The sequence below is a fragment of the Schistocerca piceifrons genome, chromosome 1, assembly GCF_021461385.2.
Source record: "Schistocerca piceifrons isolate TAMUIC-IGC-003096 chromosome 1, iqSchPice1.1, whole genome shotgun sequence".
NCBI classification, from domain to species: Eukaryota; Metazoa; Arthropoda; class Insecta; order Orthoptera; family Acrididae; genus Schistocerca; species Schistocerca piceifrons.
In genome coordinates this window covers 537,139,923-537,161,280 of record NC_060138.1, presented here as the reverse complement: position 1 = coordinate 537,161,280, position 21,358 = coordinate 537,139,923, and the positions used below count along the sequence as shown (strand labels likewise).

The 21,358-nt window shown below is 37.9% G+C and overlaps 1 protein-coding gene across 4 annotated transcripts in view; it reads left to right on the top strand.

Annotated features, from left to right (window-relative positions):
* The window catches only part of LOC124799192 (protein abrupt-like), a 252,710-nt gene that overhangs the window by 84,385 nt on the left and 146,967 nt on the right, over positions 1–21,358 (top strand). The window contains exon 7 of one of the 4 annotated variants that reach the window (XM_047262744.1): positions 87–2,423. The exons of the other annotated variants lie outside the window; for them this stretch is intronic. Within the exon in view, the coding sequence (XP_047118700.1) occupies positions 87–565 (479 nt within the window). The 3' untranslated portion in view covers positions 566–2,423. Of the gene's footprint in view, positions 1–86; positions 2,424–21,358 lie in introns of those variants that run through there. 4 annotated transcript variants of the gene reach the window in all.

The following is a 21,358-nucleotide window of genomic DNA, read 5'->3' as shown; positions in this document are numbered from 1 at the left end:
CTGTCCATTTTCCCATGCGGGTGTCCCGGGGGTGCGGTTTGCAGGCGGGAGAGCTCTGACACGGTTGCTTGTTGTGTGTGTTACAGCAGCTGACCACCGCAAACTGCACTCCCTGGACCCGCGGCCGTGCCCCATCTGCTACCGCATGTACAGTAACCTGTCGAACCTGCGCCAGCACCTGCGCCTCATCCACAACCCCCAGACCGTGGCGTGCCCCCTGTGTAGCAAGCCGTTCAAGACAAAGCTGTACCTCAAGCGTCATCTCATGAGTTTCCACGAGCTGCTGTGTGGACCACCGAAACAACAGCAGCAGCCTCCACCACATGCTGTTCCTGCTACTGCAGCCAGCTCTGGTCTAGACTTCTTCCCTCCGCCACCACAGGTTGTTTTGTCTGAAGAGAAAGAGGAGTTTATTGGGGCCAATGGAGGTGGTGGTGGTGGTGGTGGTGGTGGTGGTGGTAGTAGTAGTGCATCCAACTTTCGTGCACCACCACCTCCATTTGCCTCCCAGGACTCTACTGTTTTTTCTGTTGCTCCCACAGCCAACAAGCAACCTGCCAACTAGTGAAATTGTTGCCTTCAGAAGTGGCCCAGTTCTTTTTATTTCTAATACTGTTCATTATGTAATTAAAAAAATAATAGAGCATATTGTGTCCTCTGGATCATTTTCTCAGTCTGTGCTTAATGATAGATGATGTGTCAGAGGTTGATGATACTCCAGCTACTGTGTAGTATAATAGTGGTGCTCACTGTGCTGGTTGGTTCAGACCATGTCACTGTGGGGTTACTGATGTGCATAGTTGTGTAATAGGAGCCAGTTTTTTTTTAATGTATCGTATAAAAAAATGAAAGTGTGTAAAGAGTGCAGGGAGTACTCTACCTACTTCCTGTTTTGTGCAATAAGCCTCTTGGCAATTTGTAATTGGTTATCCATCTTTGTATGCTTTACCATGTTTGGTTAAGATAAGAATTTTGTGTCTTGGAGCACTGCATGACTTGGTGCAAGTTCATGGGGCATTGTGAGGGTAATTTTTTGTTGTTGTTAAATTGGTACCTATATACATTGAATTATGCACATAATCTGATGACTTGGATATATGAGTGTTGCCATAGGAGTAAGATTGAAAACTTTGGGATTGTCTTGAAGTTTACTCACTATACGAGTAATATTTTAGACTGAAACCAGTTTCCAGAAGTGCTTATACAAATTTTGTTTTGCCTCATCGTGTAACTATAGGAGAGAATAGTACAAGACTTGCAATTAAAGCAGCTTCAGTACTACAAGGTGTCTGGTTTGAGTTAATTTTACCAAAATTGGGGCAAAAATTACATGTCTTCTCTTCAGTTCTTCAGTCTTTTGTAGTTTTCAGAATATTATTCCACAGTTTACATATTTTAGTGTAGATATGATTCTGGTGTTATTGGGAAATCTCAAGTAGCTCAGAATTGCTGGTTTTTTATTTGTTTGATATGTTTGTAAGGAGTGGCAGAGGAAGCCAAAACCAAGACCAATATGAAAAATGCATACCTGTGCATGTCTTGAATCCTCTTGTACTACAGATTGGAAAGTTCATGATTCTTCTCGTGTGATTTCTACCCAGCAGCAGGATCTTTTTGATCTCCATAAATAATAGATTTTTAATCATTTACACAGCATTGTTCTTAAATATAAGTGATGGATAAAAGTTAGTGAACTATTTGACTGATTGGGATATGCAGTTCTTCGATAATCAAAGCCCAAGCAACTGGGAACTGACATGCATTGAGACTAGAAAATAATGCATTGATAATGGCTAGGCACTAGCCGAAATCTGGATTTGCCAAATAAAACATGCAAAAAAGGATGATTGATTGCTGTGCTCTATCATTTATAAATCTCTGCTTTAGTTGGTTTCAGTTACTGAATTTCAATATAGATCAGAATCAATGTAAAAGGCAGTTAAAGTAAATTGCTGTTGTGATATTTTCTTGGAAATCATGCGTCGTATTTAGAGGCCTGCGTACGTAGAGTCATGTCACAGTTATTATCCATGGAACATGCAAGTAATTGTTGCATCTGATGTGAGAAACAGGGATCATAATTGTGAATGTGTATAGATCAGAAAATGAAACCCTGAGAACTACAGTTCCTTTGTTGGCAGCTATAGTGAAAAAGTGTAGATAGAAAAGGACATGTTAGGAGGGGTGCAAAGGAACTGGAATCCTTGCACCAGTGGGGAAGGCATATAAGAGACAAAAATAAGTCATTGTTATGTTATCCATGTTCTGTTTGCAGATGTTAGATCTTATCTGTACATATCTGCAATTATATCTGAAGAAACAATGAATGATTTTTTAAAAAATCTTATCTATACATATTTGAAGTTGCATCTGAAGAAACACTGACAGTAGTTATTTTAAAATACTGCATGCCATCTTTCTGCATTGTGTTATTCTACTTCCCTGTGAAGAAGTGTGTTATTTCAAAAGTTCAAAATTAATTTTTTTTATGTTGCATTCATAGCTGAGTCTATTTTAGCTGAACAGAAGTAGCTGTTTGAATGTCATCATAATTAACACTTTATGCTCCTATTTTTGTTTTGAGAGTCTTATGTTTCTTTGGTTCAGTTTTTCCTCATTTCATTTCTTTCCCTCTCCAGTATCCAGTTGTTAAGCAGTTAAATAGGGCCATAATTGATTCCACTAGTCCGCCCCTGGTAGCTGAGTGGTCAGCACGATGGAATGTCATGCCTAACGGCCCGGGTTGGATTCCTGGCTGGGTCGGAGATTTTGTCCGCTGAGAGACTGGGTGTTGTGTTATCCTTATCAACAACATTTCACCCCCATCGTCACACAAGTCGCCGAAGTGGCGTCAACTCGAAAGACTAGCACCAGGCGAACGGTCTACCCGACGGGAGGCCCTAGCCCCACGGCATTTCCATTTTATTGATTCCACCTTTTTTAAATTCAATTTGTGCTGTCAGTTTTGTCTTTCCTTGTGCAGGATTTAGATGTTTTCAACACATCTGAGCAGTTTTCATGTACTTCATCCCATTTGTTCCAACATCGACTTTGTTAGTTCATCCAGAAATTACATTTTCCACTGTTTTTGTTCAGATGTAATTAAATGTAATTATTATCAGTACTAGATAATCACATCAAGTTTCTTTATCATCATCTCACTCTTAAAATATTTTTACTCTCTCTCTCTCTCTCTCTCTCTCTCTCTCTCTCTCTCTCTCTCTCTCTCTCTCTCTCCCCCCGTATGTGTGTGTTTGTTTCTCTGTCTCTGTATGTCTGCCTGCCTGTTGTTTTATTTATTTGCCTATCTTTCCAACAATAAACTGTATAATGATCACTATGTTGTGAAGGTACCCATATTGCTTTCAGATTATTAGAAAATTATGTCCTCTGTTTCTTTAACTCATGTCTAGACAACTTGTAGTACTGAAGCAATCTTTGAGGAACTGGTTTTGAACAGGAGAGAGACTACTTGATTCATTACACTTCAGCTAGAACTATATTCATAATATTTTTTAATCTTTACTTTGATGGCATCAAAGGGAAGAGCCTTGTTATGCATATATTACAATATTATCTACAGATTTTATCTGTAGTATCCTTTGTGCAGGATTTCTGTTTTGTGGCAATTACTTTACACTGCAGATTAGACATCAGTGATGGTAGTGTAAATGACAGAGTGGTTCTTTTCGTGTTCATGTGGATAGAACATGAGACTAAAGAAAAGTGAAAAGATTTTTTTCTCTTTCACTTCGCAATAATATTTGCCTGGAAGACTGTGTAGAGGACAGACTACAGTATTAAGATGCTGTTATGTGTATCTGAGAGGAAAGAGGCTTGTATATTAACTAATATATGGAGCATAATTTATTTTTTATGCCTTTAGCAGTTATACAGTTCCACAGACATATCACAGGTGAAGCGGTGAGAGGTTCCTACATCTTTCACTGCTGGTGTATATTTTGTTTATTTCTACACACTAAACTGTTAACCTCATATCACAATAAAGGAAGCTTGGTCAGCTTTTTTGCAAGAAAAGTGGCCACAGATTTTCAAGCATTATTTTTTTGTGATGTCTTTTACTACTTACAGTTTGAAAGTTCTGTTGAACTGAGATTTTTATATAAACTGTTCATGACAATAGGCATTTGGCCACCTTGTCTTGCAAATCCTGGCCAAGCTTCGTCAACAGACAGGCTCAACTCAGGTTAATTGGTAGAATATACAGACTGTACATATACTATATTGCAAAGCATTACACGCTTAACATACAAGACTAAAACATTATGTTGTTCTGTTATGTCATAGGCATCAGTAGAGTTTATCAGATGTTTTAAAATGCTTTGGTATTAAATTGTATATTACAAGACTTATGGTACTGTGTGACAGATATTTGTACAATGCTGCTTGAAGGAGTTGATATTTTACCAAGAATTTAGCATCCTGTTTTCTTCACACCATTGTTTAAGTCTTAATTGATATGTTTACTTTCAGTGAATCTGACTATCCTCAGCAAACACAAAACTTTCTTGTTCTTAAAGTCTAGGTACAATTGGACTAAAATGTGTTGTTACTGTTATTGTTCGGTAACTTCTATCATACCTAAGTGCATGTACTTAACAAGAGGCGTGCCTCAGCATAATGCTGCCAGTGTGCGTGCCTTTCTCTCAGATTTTGTCATAAGAAAGTGATAAAATCACATAGCTATTTGATGTACTATTACATGTACTTAATACTGGCTGTGCAATTGAATGGACTCCCCAAGTATTTGCTTCATAAGTTCCTTATAAACCTGTAGATTCAGTAACATACTCTGAAGTAACGGTTCTTTCAATGTGTAATTGTATGTAAGCTGAAGTAATCAATCTGAGACCAGTGTTGGCATTGAATAGTAGCCATGAATTTAATTTGCTTCCACAGACTGGATTGTATGCAGTTTATTAACTCAGGAAGAAAGTTCTGAAGAACTGAGCAGGAAGTCTAAACTAGTGCTTAAAATAAGGACTTAGGAATTGTGAAGCAAGTTAATATTATCTAAACCTACAATGAAATTTGCTACGCATATCCAAACAGATTATTATGTTAGTACACAATAAAGCAATGAAAGCTGTGTTTACTCAGAGTGCTAATAGAGGACAATAGTAACAAGAGAAATGCAGTACCCCATGCAACTTGAAAATAGGTATTGCATGTTCTTGTTGTGTTACTGATCCAGGCTTCATTGATCAGTAGACATGACTTGTACAGCTGAATGATTAATCTTTTTCTGCTGCAGTGTGTTGTGTTTCTTTTTGGAAGAAATTTGTATGAACAAATTTTCATAGTGTGTGTGTGCGTGTGCGTGTGCGTGCGTGCGTGCGTGCGTGCGTGCGTGTGTGTGTGTGTGTGCGTGTGCGCACACACACACACACACACACACACACACACACACACACACACACACACACACACACACACACAGAGAGAGAGAGAGAGAGAGAGAGAGAGAGAGAGAGAGAGAGAGAGAGAGATATTTCATGAATGTATGGATGCAGTTGCTTGCATTTGCAGCAATGTGTGTTGTGTTAAAGAAAGTGTCTTGTTTTAGAAAACTGGCATTTGTGATTGGTTGTGACAAGTTATTGCATGAAATGATCATTTTTAGAATAATTTTGTTGAAATATTTATCTGAGTAATAAGGCTGATACTGTTTTCATACTAAATAACTTTTGTTTGTAAAATGTAGTATTAACTGTACACGATTCTCATGAGAAGTAAACTAATTAAATATGTTCCTCTGTGTATTGTTCAACAAGATGCTTAGATTGTTAATCGGTAGAAGTGTTCATAACAAACAAAATTTTCATTAAACTTTTAGATATTGTAGTAGTTTGATATTAAGTGATAGTTCATAAGCAATGGGAAGCAAAATCAGAAATAAGGAAGTTATTTATGGATTTCTTGTTGAGTACAATTAGAAGTAGCAGAAAAGGGTACACAAGCTCATCCTTAAAGTTGCATTTTGTCTCTGTGTAACTAACTACTTACTCCACCCTTTGCCCTCGTCCATTTCCCCCCCTCTCTCTCTTAAAGCTCTTGAGGTATTTGGAATCTGGTGGTTGCCATCCATTTTCAGTAATCATTTGTCAGATAATTTTGTTATTTGTTGTTGACAATATTGGTAGCTTTATGTTTGTTCACACAACTGAAGCATATACTGATAAAGTATAGTAACTACTTGAATTCCTCATTTTTCAAAGAGAGGAAGTTCATGTTTGTTTTAGTGTGTGTTGCTTGAATATTTCTGTTTTAGAAAGAAGCTTGGACTTTTTCATGCTATTTAACATGCTTCTCATGATGATCTGGTACGTTGGTTTCTTGTATTATTGTAGTGCTCTATTTGTGGAATCCTTATCTGATAAATTTTTCTTATAATTAACTTATATTCTGGTAGTTAAATGTGTATAACATCACATTTTGCCCCTATTGCTGTAGATAGTGGTTTTATATGCATTACTAACGACTGTGTTACGAATCAGATGTCTTTAGTAGACTTGCAGACTAGTCAGGATTTTGAGAAATGTAACTTAAGAGATCAATGAAAATGACTCACATACAGGCAGTCTGACAGTCTTTGCCATTACTTTACTGATAATTTTGCTATGATCGGAAAGTTTGGCCCAGAACTAAGTAACTCAAATCAGGCAAGTTGAGCATTTTTATAACAGTCTTGAAAACATATTGTAGGTGTTTTTCCAAATTATGTGGAATAAGAAATGATTTCCTGCAGCAAGTTATTGAATACTGAATTTTGATATTTTTGTTTTCTCTTGTTAAATGTGGCTTCTTTAAGCCAAAAATGTTTGATCTTCAGTTACCACTTGTGGCTTAGCAATCAATCGAAACTTTCTGAAAAGAGACAAATTTTATTTTCAGTTCTTGTGATATGCAGTTGAGGAAATATATTGTGAAGCAGAATTTAAATGTATTGCATGTAAAATGTGATTTGAGAGATTTCCATCATTTGTTATTGACATGTGGCATCTGAACATTTTAACTGTGCTTCTTATCATCTGCCTGCATGTCTATAATGATTAAAAATTGTCTTCTTGGAGAACCATGTGGATATTAAAAATGTATTGACATACACTGTGCAACAGTAGCAAACTTTTAACATCTATTTAACTTTGTGTGTCCTATTTACCTTAATGGGCTGTAACAGTGCACATTTTGTTTTTCAAAGCCCTTGTTGTCACTAAGTCATAAAGCCTCGAACACGAGATTCAAGTAACAATGAACTAACTAAAAAAGAATAGAGTGTAGTAACGTTAAAAAAAAAAAAAAATGTAGCTACCTGTTTATAAGAGATGCTGGAAGTGGTGGCCATGAGCATCCAAGCCACTTCACAAGCAGTTTGACTAGAGATAATTAACTGGTACATGAAGCATACTGGTCTTTTGTTTGGGGCCATTTTATATGCATAAAGAAAAATAGATAAAAATCAAACACTAAGTGACATTTTGTCACGTATTTACAAGAATTGGATTTCAGAGTCATTACATAACAATGGATTGCTTCAGTGAAAACAGACAAAAAGGTTAAAATAAAACTCTTTCAGAATTGTAATTGGTATGTGCTAAACCATTGACATACGCTACTGTTGATGAATCAAAGCAAAGTGGTGCAGGGCTTAAGACACTGGAGTTGCATTCAGGAAGACTGGGGTTCACATACCCCCTCCAGTCATCCAGACGTAAGTTTTCCATGGTTTTCGAAGTTTTGCATTACCAACCATGAATTCCATCTCTGTTGACCTAATCATTAATGGGACATTAAATTATATAATCTCCATTCCTTCATTGAAGAAGAATCTGAGAAAATAGTCTGTCTGTAGAGGAATTTCGGTCTTTGTATATTTATTATTTCTATGGGCTTTCGTAAAAGCTTGCACTGATGTCGAAAAGACTGAATTATTTTTAATTAAGAAATTGGGACTGAGTGGACCTCAATGGAAGTGGTGTTGCGAATTGTTCCGGTAAAAGACAGGTGGTACTGAATGCCAGGTTCTCATTATTAGAAATTGTAACACGCAGTTGGCTGCTGATGTGCAGAGTTTTGTGTCATTGCTATGGGAAAAGATGTTGTCAAGAGTTCTCCTGTTTTACTCTTCCCTTTCATTATCTTCCATCATCTGCTTATTTAATTGGTCTTGCTTACACTAATGTGTTATCTTTCTTGCTGAGCCGCCATTATTAAATGAAAGCTGCATTGAGCAAAAAAAAAAAAAAAGCAAAATATTTTTTTCTGCAACTGGCTTTTTAAAATGAGATACTTGGCTCTATTGGCAACTAACTCATTTAAAATTTGATAGTGTTTCTTAAAATAGTGTAGCATTTTCATTGTCTGAATTACACTTCCCTTTTATTTTGAGAAAAACATTCTGCACTGACCATGACACAATCTCAAATGGAATTCTTACAGGGAAAAAAACAGCAATTTAGGATTTTGTCTGTTTGTGGGTGTGGCTAAAGTTTCTTGTAGTGGTGGTACTATTGAAAATGTGCATCATTTTTTACTCCTGAAACAGCTGATGCCTTTTGTTTGGCATGAGCTAAATGAAATTATAATCATAAACAGCTGATTGTAGATGAACTTGTCGATTCAATACCAATATTGGTACTGTTTGTTTTAAATAAGTATCATCATTAATTCTAGGTGGTTGCTGCTTTTTACTTTTCTTTAGAACTAATCCATATCTTTACAAAGCTGTGAGCTCATAATGTCTCAGTCTTTCGACAAAATTGCAGGAAGTAGTAGTTGTTATGTTTTACACAGAATGAGTGCAGATTTGTCTGTGTGTGCGTGTGTTGTGTTTTTCTTTTTTGCCCCTATGCTCTTAGTATGTGAAATACCTCAACTGCTGCAGTCACAGAACTACAATGGATTCTCTCTGAGACAAAGAAAGGAAGAGCATCTGAGTAGACAATCAAAGACACAAAACATGGGTTTCATGTGAAGTAACTCACCACAATAAAATGCCATTGTCTTTCATATAGAAAACATGTGTGCAGTTTTTTGGTTGTGTACTTATAAAAAATGTTAGGCAAATCACAATAAAAGTTTCACCATTTTTGCTGGTACTTCTGTGATCTGAAGTAAATAAATAAGTGTTGTGTGAATCTATGAGAGAGGATCTGAATGAAATCTCTGAATTTATGAAAGATCTAACAACTTTTGTGAAGGTGAGAAACGCATTAAATGAAACAATTCAGATGGCCATTTTGGTGAAACAGCCCTAGCTATGCTGTGGTACATGTTCCGAGTGCATTAGTGTATCTGCTGTCCAGTAAAATCCTTTCTGCTGTGTAATTCTAATTTCAGAATTAGTTGATGTAACAGGCAATGACACACACACACAGTTCCTAATGCTTTACAAAGAATGTCTGTGTCTAACAAACTGTGGGTCTTTCGTTTCAGTAATATTACTCTAAAGTTTGTATAAAATGTGGGTAAAATATTTGAGTATGTTGGGAGGTTTGCTATGATTTGAATTGCCTGGGTGCTAGGTAGGAAACCTTCATAGATATGTAGATATCTTGGAAGTATGGCTAGCCGCAGTGGCCGAGCGGTTCTAGGTGCTTCGGTCTGGAACCGCGCGACCACTACGGTCGCAGGTTCGAACCCTGCCTTGGGCATGAGTGTGTTATGTCCTTAGGTTAATTAGGTTTAAGTTGTTCTAGGAGACTGCTGACCTCAGATGTTAAGTCCCGTAGTGCTCAGAGCCATTTGGAGGTATGATTTGCACACCGGTATCATTACACATCATTGCAGGTGTTGTATTTATAAATGTGATTTTGTATGTTGTCAGTTGACACTGTATCTTCTGAATGAAAGTTTAATTCTGCTAACTACCCTGACCCTGTGGTCAAATCATTCCCTACCACATCATTTATCCTAGGTATATTTAATCAGCAAGCAGGAGAATCCTTGTAAATTTTGGAAGAGTGGAAGGGGAGAGGTAATGATGAATTGAAGGTATAAATCGAGCTCTGAGATGTATTTACATGGATCAGTAGAAACATCATTGCTCATAAGGTTCAAATAAAAACTGGTTTGAAATACAGATTTAATAATTTTTCAAGAAGTATTTATTGGTATTTGTGGTGACTGAAAATACTCATGATTGAAAAAATAAGTATTGAATTGTGCACTTCAAAGATTTGGCAGGTTCTTTCTGAGGCAGCTTTACTGATCAGTTAGTAATTCTTTCGCTTAAGATCGAAATGTAGGCTCTCTCTCTCTCTCTCTCTCTCTCTCTCTCTCTCTCTCTCTCTCTCTCTCTCTCTCTCTCTCTCCCCCTCTCTCTCCCCCCCCCACCTCTCCCTCTCCCCCCACCTCTCCCTCCCCCCCCCCCCCCTCTCTCTCTCTCTCTCTCTCTCTCTCTCTCTCTCTCTCTCTCTCTCTGTCTCTCTCTCGTGTGTGTGGGTGGGTGCACGCACTCTCCTTATTGCAAAGTTTCAGCAATATTAGGAAAAGGATAGATTGCTACTTTTCTTAAAGATGGACAGGCACAGTAAAAATACTTACACATTACAGCTTTCAGCCAAAGACACACACACACACACACACACACACACACACACACACACACACACACACACACAGATATATTCACACAAGGAAACATACCTCACCCACACGTGACCGCAACTAATGGCAGCTCCAACCTGAAGTTTTTTGGTGTTAACACAGTATTTTTTCCCTGTACTGTATCTCTTCAGTAAACAGTTCAATTTCCATTCTAATGTCTCTGCAGACAGTGTATCAAAATCTTCATTCTTTCTTGATTTCCTATATTATGTTGAGGTAATTGTTAGAGAATTAAAGAGCCCATTTGTTTGTAAGTAGCCTCAGTACAAGATATTTATATATTTTATCCCAGTATTTGTTCTGCTCCATATTGGAACAAGGTCTCAAAAAGCATCATAAGTAAAAAATGTACATTTTCAGTACAGTGGGATTACTGGCAGATGTTTACAAATAGTCAAAGTTTGCTTGTTAAGCCATTCTCTCCTTTTGAGTGTAATACAGTGGGACATAATTTTTATATTTACCTCATTTCTGTAGGTGCACATTCACTGCAATGGAGCAGCATATCAGTTATGTTCGGAAAGGAATTCCAGATTTCTCCTGCATTTTTACTATACTAAACTGTGGTTGTTGCGTAGGTTGTCCTTATATTTTGTGTAAGCACAAAATTATAAAAAAATGAAACATGAACTTTTAACAGTAAAGTGAATATAAAATTTTCTAATGAATAGTGAGTTAGGCTTTCAAATGTCATGGAGAAAGAGCCTTTCTTTAAAGTGGATAAAAAATGAAACTTACGTTTGTTTGTAACAGTGTGATGTATTTATGGTAAAAATTAGTATGATAATGAAAAGATTGCTGCAGAATCATCATTTCTTTTTCCTGTATTACTTGTTCCATAATATTCTAGGGAGCACGTACTTGCCGTATTTATAGGTTATGGTTTTATCTAATGCTTTGGAGACACTCTGTAATTAATCTCAGATTTCAAATAACTGTTATTGTGTATATTTGTTGTTCTTCATGGTCAATTGATCTTAAGCGTCATCAAAATTTGCAGTAATAAAATTGCTACTTCTATTAAAAGTATTGTCAATTTGCATTGTAAATTGATTCTTACTGAATTAAAATTAGTGAAAATGCTCAATGTTTAAATTACTTGCAGAACGTCATCCCTAGTGTGTGTAAAAAAAAAAAAAAAAGAAAAAGAAAAAAAAAAGTGGGATTTCCACTGTCAACATCACAAAGATAACATTATAATAATCACTTTAATTTGATTTATATGATTTGAAATGTAGTTTGTACCATAGGAAGCTAATAGGTGTGCCAGTGTGTTTAGCCAGACCACAACAGCATGTAATGAACTAAACAGTTTTATGAAATACGTCCCATACAAGATGTGTTGTAATGATAAGAAATGAACACTAATGTTCACTGTTTACATATACAAACAACAGGGCATTGGAGTAGTTCTGTTTTAGACCTTCCTCAACCCCAATCCATCTTGTCTTCACCTTCCAAACCCCATCATCCTCTCACTATTTCTGTTTCTTTACACTCACTGGACAAGATTTAATGGCTGCAAATGCAAAATTTTTATGGTGTGCTCTGACTTGATACAGCTTTGTGCTGAGTGTAGGAAAGATGGTACTAACACATTTACAAATAGTAACACTCGTGCCATAAAGACAGAATTGAAATAAGGATTAATAATGTTTGACAAGCACAAATTTATTAACTGTTGACAGTGGAACAGTTGTATCATGGTTCATACTATATATTATGAATTTCCTACATTTTAGGTTGTGACTTCTACATTTCTGAGCAATGGCAGAAAAACAGAATGGAGAAAATTGAGAACTAGTAGGTACAAGAAATGAAATGAGAGAAAAAAAAAATTCTTGAGCCCCATTTTAGAACATTGTCCAAACTAACACTTATTAGTTACTCAGTAGACAGTTGAGGGAATATTATACACAGCCAGAAAGAAGGCAACACTCTCAATGACAAGGTCATTTTATTGGCAAGTGAAGTGACAGGTTGTTCATCATTGTAGTAGTGTGTAACAAATTCAGACCAAACGAAACACTCATCACAATAAAGAGTGCCTAAATAGTCACATCAGTACACAGTGTATCACCATACAGTAGCGGTGCAGGCATGTATTCTCATGTGCAATCAATCACGAAGGTGCTGAATGATATCCTGCGATAGATTGTCCCAAGAATCTTGCACCTTTTGTTGTAATTTAGCATTGGTTGTGGATGCCATGGAGCATGAATAAGTTCCCACTTCATCGTGTCTCTTATCTGCTTAGTTGGTGAAAGATCTAGTAATGTTGCTGGCCAGAGTAGTAGCACTTCACAAAGAGCACACGTCACGGCAGACATATGTGGATTTGCATTGTCCTGCTGAAAAGAAATGCACTCTGGAATAGGCAGCTCACTGGCTCTGTGCCATACACTAGATCCATCACTCGCATACTAGCAGAATCTAATATAATCACAGAAGACAGCAGAATGCCATTCCACTCTCCAGTCAACAGTTTCACAATATCAGAGTTGCCATGCTTCGTGATGTTGTGTCATTGGTAACTTGGCCAGAGTCACATGTGATCTTTATCCTACTCCAAACAGGTAGTTCTCAATGGTGGCTTCTGATGCAACATGTGTCTGGATGTCATCCATGGATTATGTTCCATTGGCCATTACTGCTCACACTATGCGTCGATTTTGACATTTGTCTGTACTACACAGCTGTCAGAATCTGGTCTACAGGATGGGAGAGGAATGTTCCACAGATCACTCTTGAAAACAGTGACACACCACCAACACATTGTGCCCAACATTCGCAGTAGTCAGTTTGTGGGTCCATCCAGCTTTGCACAGGTCCACCATGCAACACCATTCAAATAGCTGAAACTGTTCAATGTAATTACATACTAGTCAGTGGGGCATGATTGTATGCTAGAATGAATGTTGCAAACATTTCAGAGTCAAAATGGAGACACAGACAAAGGATTCACTAACAGTAGAACCCCTCAGTATGCACATATTATACCTTGGTGGCACTGAACACAGACCTTGAAGGTGCTTCATTTTTTTTCCCCAGCAGAGTATGAATGAAATGAATATTGAAGTAGTAAACCTTCACTTTAAACAATGGAAAATCCAGAATGGAATGATGACAATATTACAAAAAGGATAGATTGCTACTCACTATCTAGCAGAGATGTTGACTGGCAGATAAGCACAATAAAAAGACTACTAAACACGTAAGCCTTCAACCATAAGGCCTTCAGAAATAAACATACACATTCATGCAAATGCAGCTTACACGTGCATGACCACTGTCTGTGGCTGCTGAGGCCTCAGCATGTGGTCATGTATGTATGAGCTGTGTTTGCATGAGTGTGTGTGTGTGTGTGTGTGTGTGTGTGTGTGTGTGTGTGTTTGTTTCAGAAGAAGGTCTTCTGGCTGAAAGCTTAGGTGTTTAGTAATCTTATTGTTGTGCCTTTCTGCGACTCATCATCTCCGCTATATGCTGAGAAGCAATCTATCCTTTTCGTAAATCTTCATTTTAATTAGATAACCATTTTCGAGATTGAAATAGTGAAATATAATTTTTATGCTTTAAACTTGGTATTATTTATAAATATAGTAAGGAAAGTTGAGGCAGAATGTAAATATTTAGGAGTGAAGGAGATCACTCAGTTCATAGCAGAAGCATTGAATCAAAAACAGGTACACTCAGAAGAGAATAGCAAATTTGTTTATTTATAATCATGCCTGATGGCTGAAATATTTTTCAAAGTTTGCGGGATGCTAAGGCCACTAGTGTACCTGGAAGTTTAATGTTAGTTTTTACTTAAACAAACACACACACAGACATCAATATTATTTTCCTATGACTAGACATTTACATTAATTCCTTACAGTGTCAGGCAGAATATCATGTGAACAGTTCTAATGAGCTGGTAAAAGATTCCCTAGTACCCGAATAGGTTTATTAATAAAGTGTTTAACACCTTTAATGTGACGATTATGATGAAAATGGTAAGTGGGAGAAATGTAGCTCTAAATTCCGTACGACTTTCCTTCAGATATTCACAAAACATAAAACTAAGTGAGGTAACCTCAGTGGGTCATTAACTATTGGGTTTTCAAAACAGTTACCAGAAAATAGAGCTAAAAATGGAAGATAGTTTCAAATTTCTATGTAAATCTGATTTGTTACACTTCCGTGTATGCATGGGACCTTGTGATAACAGATGTGAAAAGAAGTCATTCAAATACTCAGTGTGTTGTGTAATTTTATTCATCTCATTGCCATTTGTTTTTTTTTTCCTTTATTTACCAAGTGATCTCTTGGAATTTGAAAGCATATAATCGCTCAATTCATGCGGTTTAGCACTACTTATTATTTGAATTGTATCGAAATGAAATTGCTATAACTGATGTACTATCCCGCATTGTGTCATCCATGTGAACATTTTGAGTAATGATAGTGCTGAAAACATTGAACATAGTTTGTCTCATACACTGGAGTTTTCTGATATAAGAGCTGTGGAGGTGATATATATAAGGGGCTACTTTGGCAGTCAGTAAAGAATGTATTGGTGAGACTATTTGGAATAAAGGGCCTGTATGCTGTTGCTTTCTGTGTATTTACACGTGTAATATATATCCATAGCACTTACGTTAATTAAAATAACAAATTTTTTCCAAGATATGGGTAACTGTTTTGAGAAGTAAATAATGACTTAAAATAACTTAAAACTAGTTATTTGCCTTTTGGGTAAATTCATTCTTCTTCTGTTTTCTTCTTCCCATATTTTTTTTAGAACTGTGCCTACTACCTACTGCAAACTTTCAGCTCAGTTGCAGTGTGGAAAAGCAAACAATTCCAAGTCTTTGGGTTTACTTTTACTAGCTGTATGAAAAATGTTATTTTTTCTGGCTCTGTCAGGCAGGCATTGATACTGACAAAAAATGGCTTCGCATGCTTACAGTAAATATGAAATGTTTGTAAGTATGTAGCATTATCTGGGGAAGAATGCAACAGCTGTATGAAATACAGGGCCATAAAAAAATTCTGGAGGAGAAAATAGTATTACACAGTATAATACACATACAAATACAGGAAGGCCCACTTGAAAGAGGCTCCACAAACCAACATTTGCTTAAATTATACGTAAAGGCTTTGCATAAAAAAATCAGGAAAGGAAATGAAATGAACATGTCATACCTCGTTCACGGAAAAATAAAGGTGAATCACAAAATGTGCTGGAAGTGACTGCACGTGACATCCAAACACAGTTGAACACAATGCTACAGGTTCTCGACTCTTACTGCCAGAACCTCTGGTGTCACTATCTTTATGTCATGGATGATGTTCTCTCGTAAGTCTTCCAAGTAGTGTGCCTTGTTGCTGTAGATCTTGCCCTTTAGACCATCCCAGAGGAAAAAGTCTGGTGGTGTTAAATCAGATAACCCTGGGGGCAACAGTCCTTTCAAAGTCACTCTTCCGGGGGAAAAATGATTCGACCTCAGCCATCATCACTCGAGACATGTGGCATGTGGTGCCATTCGGTTGGTACCAGCCGAGCGTAAGTTCATCACCCAGCTGGTTCACAAATTCCCAAAATGTTTTGATGTAAACTGCACTTGTCCCAGTACACTCAAAAAATTGGTCTGATGATGCAGTGCTGTGATATTGCACAGAACATGCCAATCTTTTACGAATGCAGGTGTTGCTCGACCAGTGCATGTTGATTTTCATTACACCACAAATGTGTATTCTGAGAATTTACACAGTCAGTGAAGTGGAACTGTGCCTCACCATTGGACCATGTGTACTGCAATATTCCTGGCCTCTGAGCAGTAAACTGCTGAAACCAACAGCAAACATGTAATGCGTTTGTCTGTGTCAGTGACATTCAGTTCCTGAACAACTGTAAACCTATATGGATACACACTGGCTTTCTTTGCAGCTCTGTGACATTCTGCATACCTGAGATAAACTTCAAACAGAGTTTGCAGGAGAGGCCAACAATCGTTGTTTCAAGTCAGTAACTTTTTATTCCGAGAATGGCGGCTGTCTCCCACTGTGAAGATCCAATACTGTTCCACTGCTCTCCATATAGTTTACAAACTTTTGTATGCAGCATTTAGATGGTATATGCTGACCACCAAACTGTTCAACAAACATTCACTGACATGTCTTAATGGGACCAGTAATCCAGTATTGTTTCACAAGAAACATGCGCTCTTCAACAGAATAACGCTACATTGTCATTAAATGCTAAACACTCAGCTCCAGCCACAGCGACATGCAGATACACAGTACTGTGTCAAACAATGTTGCAGAGCGCAGTGTTGCCACGTCAAACATCACAAATTACACAGTGTAATTTCAGCGGATTTACTATGCATGTTTGTGGGACCTCTTTCAACTGGGACACCCTGTACTTTCCTACAGCGTTAAGAAAGTTGCATCATGTTACATTTATTTCTTCACTTTTGAAATATATTCACCATTAGTTTCTAGACGTACTTGAAGAGGATATTCAGACTCAGTCTGTGTCTTGTGAGTTACAGTTTCTGATTTGTTGTGTTAGGTGTGTGGAATTAATAATTTTTAACTGTAAGGGATGTTGTCAAAGTACGTATTGGAGAAGAAGGCAAGAGGTGCAAAATAAGAGCTTCAGCGAGGTCACAGCATTGGACTGTCCAGTCAGATTTAGTATTAATAAAAATTCATATTTGAGGTTGTACGCACAGATAGGTAGACATGTGGAGGAGCCCTGTCATGTATTAAAACAATCTTATTCCCAGTCGCAGCTTAAAAATCTTCTATTTGTGAGAAAACACAAATTTTTTTGCTGTATCTCTGAGGAACGAAGGCCTATCAATACAGTTTTGGAGATGGTGGCTCCCATATCGTTTTGCAGTCATCTACATTCTGACTGGTTTTTATGATCTTCAGATGCAGTAGCTATGCAGATTGCTGTACATATTGTTGTGAAATATCACCTTGTCAATGAAAAGAATATGATGTAAGAAGCTTTCATGGTCATAAGGTTTCTTCATTATCAAAGTAAAAACTCAACATGCTGTGGTCTGTTCTTTGACTTAATTCTATACGTTAGTGAAATTTTGGAGTTGTGACATTGTAAAAAATTAACAAAGGACAGTTTGAATAGTAATATTGAAGTACACAGTGATGATCTTGTTAGGACATTTAACACACGGGCCACAGACTGCGTTTTTCTATGAGGGGCTGGTTTGCACTGGAGATTTTCCTTTTGCTCTGAATCTAGTTGCTTTGAATTGTTATGTCCATCGATTCAAATCTCCATCATTTGCAGCCCTTTTTCCTGAATATGACATTTGCCATTTATGTTACATTGGTACAGTTGAATTCAGTTTGCATGCCACAACACCAATTGTGCTCTTTGTTGCACAGTCCACTTTTCCTAGTGTGTGACTACTTGACATGTACCACCAACATTCCTTAATTCAGTTTTAACCAGGCAGGCCGGGGGTGGGGGGTTTGAGATGAGATGGGTCCTCACCTAGTGCACAGACACAGAGGTGGGCATGAAAACAGGCCAGGGAAGGGGAGAGGGAGAAGGTAATTTAAGAACTACCTGTTGTATTCCTAGCTTTTGCCTACGAGAAAAAGTGCACACTGTTGCCATTGCCATTTCTTCCAAGTAGCATAACGAAGAAATAGCTACTACCAAACAGACGTCTACTTCTAATGTGATTTAAATCAAACAGCGGAAACTCCAGGTAGGAATTTCAACAATGTAGGAAAAGTCAGATTGCTACTTACTGTAAAGAAGACACGTGGTGCAAGTAAAAGACACTCACATATAGCTTTCAGCCACAGCCTTCATCAGTAAAAACACACACACAAACACACACACACACACACACACACACACACACACACACACACACACACACACACACACACACACACACACACACACACACCCTGACCATCAACTCCAACTGGCCCGAGATGCTGGAATTGGTGGTCGTGTGTGCTTCTGAAGGCTGTAGTCGAAAGCTAAATGTGAGTGCCTTTTAATTTTGCCTCTTTAATGTGATTTATATTCACTTTGTTCACACAACTGTTGCTTAAACAGATTGCTCATGAACAGTGATGAAGTTGTGCAATTGTTTATTTATGGTATTGTACAACGCCTGTGCAAAACGTTCACTGAATTATGTCATACCGCTCAGTTGTAAGTGTGTGCCACTGTCAAATGCCGAGTGGCAGTGCTGCGAGTGTGCTTCTCATGTGTAAACAGCACATTGTAGAGTGAAGGTGTTGTGCACATGGTTTAGACCTAAAGTGGATCAGCAAATGAATGTGCTGTTCCATTTCAAACTTGGAAGAACATTGAAAGCTACTCACACTGACAACAGTTTATGAAGAACTTGCTGTCACCTTGAAGTGTGTTTGTGTGTTGTTGAAACACTTCTGAGATGGGCATGACACTATGGAAGACAAGGAAATAAAGAAACCTTTGTCCCAGGATTGTTGTGTGACATTGCAAATGATGACAGAGAAAGTGGGCATTGGTTGTAGCAGGTACACCAAATGAGGCGACTGGACCCTGCTCCACAATAATGTCCAACCACACTGCCTTTCTGATGCAGCAGTTCTTATGCAACATAGGAGTTTCGTCACTCAATTGAAAACAACCCTAATGACCTAGAGGTTTTTGGACAGCCAACGTGTAGGACTTGTACATCTGGTAGCAGACGCGCATTACTGTCCATGGGGATTACTTTGAAGGACAGGAACTGCTTTTTCAGACAAGCCAACAATCCATTTGCAGTGTAGACACATTCACTGAACTCTGGACAGAGGTTGTAAGATCTCAAAGGCTGATGAGCTGATGCTGAAACAATATGTTATTTGATATAGGGATTTCTACAAGGTGAGGACTGGAGCGAGACAAGGTGGTAAGGTATTGAGCAAAAGAAATGAAGAGGATATGTGATATACTTGCCTCTTTAGCCAGTACTTTTGCTGGTGGTTGGTACAACCTGTTGAGGAAATTTTAAAAAATCAGTAAAAAGCCTCATAACATACATAATCTAAATCATTTAATCCAGGTACAGGAGACGTCTCAATTTTTTGTAAAATTTCACTATATACAAAGAACAGCACACATTAAGAAACAGCATAATAATAATATAACTTGCTCAAGTTATCATTTCATCCTCTATGAATTCTTCTGTTGAATAGTAGCGTTTCTCCCAGAGAATCTGCTGTAGCCTCGTTTTTAAAATTTCTGGCTTCATATTAAATATGTTTTTGCCCATTAACTTGTTATACATTATGTGATCAAAAGTATCCGGACACCTGGATGAAAATGACTTACAAGTTTATGACGCCCTCCATCGGTAATGCTGGAATTTACTATGGTGTTGGCCCACCCTTAGCCTTGATGACAGTTTTCTCGCAGGCACATGTTTAGTCAAGTGCTGGAAGGTTTCTTGAAGAATGGCAGCCCATTCTTCACAGAGTGCTGCACTGAGGAGAAGTATCGGTGTCAGTTGGTGAGGTCTGGCACGAAGTCAGCATTCCAAAACTTCCCGTAGGTGTTCTATGGGATTCAGGTCAGGACTCTGTGCAGGCCAGTCCATTACATGGATATTATTGCTGTGTAAACACTCCACAAAAAGCCGTGCATTATGAACAGGTGCTATATTGTGTTGAAAGATGCAATCAACATCCCCGAATTGCTCTTCAACAGTGGGAAGCAAGAATGTGCTTAAAACATGTGCTGTAATAGTGCCACGCAAAACAACAAGAGATGCAAGCCCCTTCCGTGAAAAACATGACCACACCGTAACACCACCACCTCTGAATTTTATTGTTGGCACTACATGTGCTGGCAGATGATGTTCACCAGGTATTTGCCATACCCACACCTTGCCATCAGATCACCACATTGTGTACTGTGATTCATCACTCCACACAATGTTTTTACCACTGTTCACTAGTAAAAGTGAGGTGTCATTTGGTACTTACCGGAGCAATGTGTGGCTTATGAGCAGTCGCTCGACCATGAAATCCAACTTTCTCACCTCCCGCCTAACTGTCATAGTACTTACAGTGGATCCTGATGCAGTTTGGAATTCGTGTGTGATGATCTGGATAGATGTCTGCCTGTTACACATTACGACCCTCTTCAACTGTCGGCAGTCTCTGTCAGTCAACAGACAAAGTCGGCCTGCATGCTGTTGTGCTGTGTGTGTCCCTTCATGTTTGCACTTCATTATCACATCAGAAGTTCCAAGCATTTTGAATGTTTGTTATTGAAATGTACCGTATGGTTTTTTGCAATGTTCAGTTTCAACCCATTTAAATGGAATCAGTTTTCTAAGGTGTCCAGTGTACATATGATGGAGCTTGGAATTTTTTGTGCATCATCATCTTCAATTAAAACAGAAGTATTGTCTGCAAACCAAACTGATGGGGAATTTATATTTATAGGTATGTCAGTTACGTAGAATAGGAACAGGATTTGCCCCAAAATGGAGCCTTGAGGCACACGGTACTCCATTTAGAATAATAATTCACTGCATCTGAGGTGATAGTTACCCTTTGTTTTCTGTTGTGATAACTATGATGTTAGCCAATTTAGAGCATTGTCCTTAATCCCGTATTTGTCTAATTTGTAGATAAGCAAGACATTGTTCATGGAGTCAAATGCTTATGAGAGATCACAGAAGATACCTGCAACTTTACTCCTCTGATC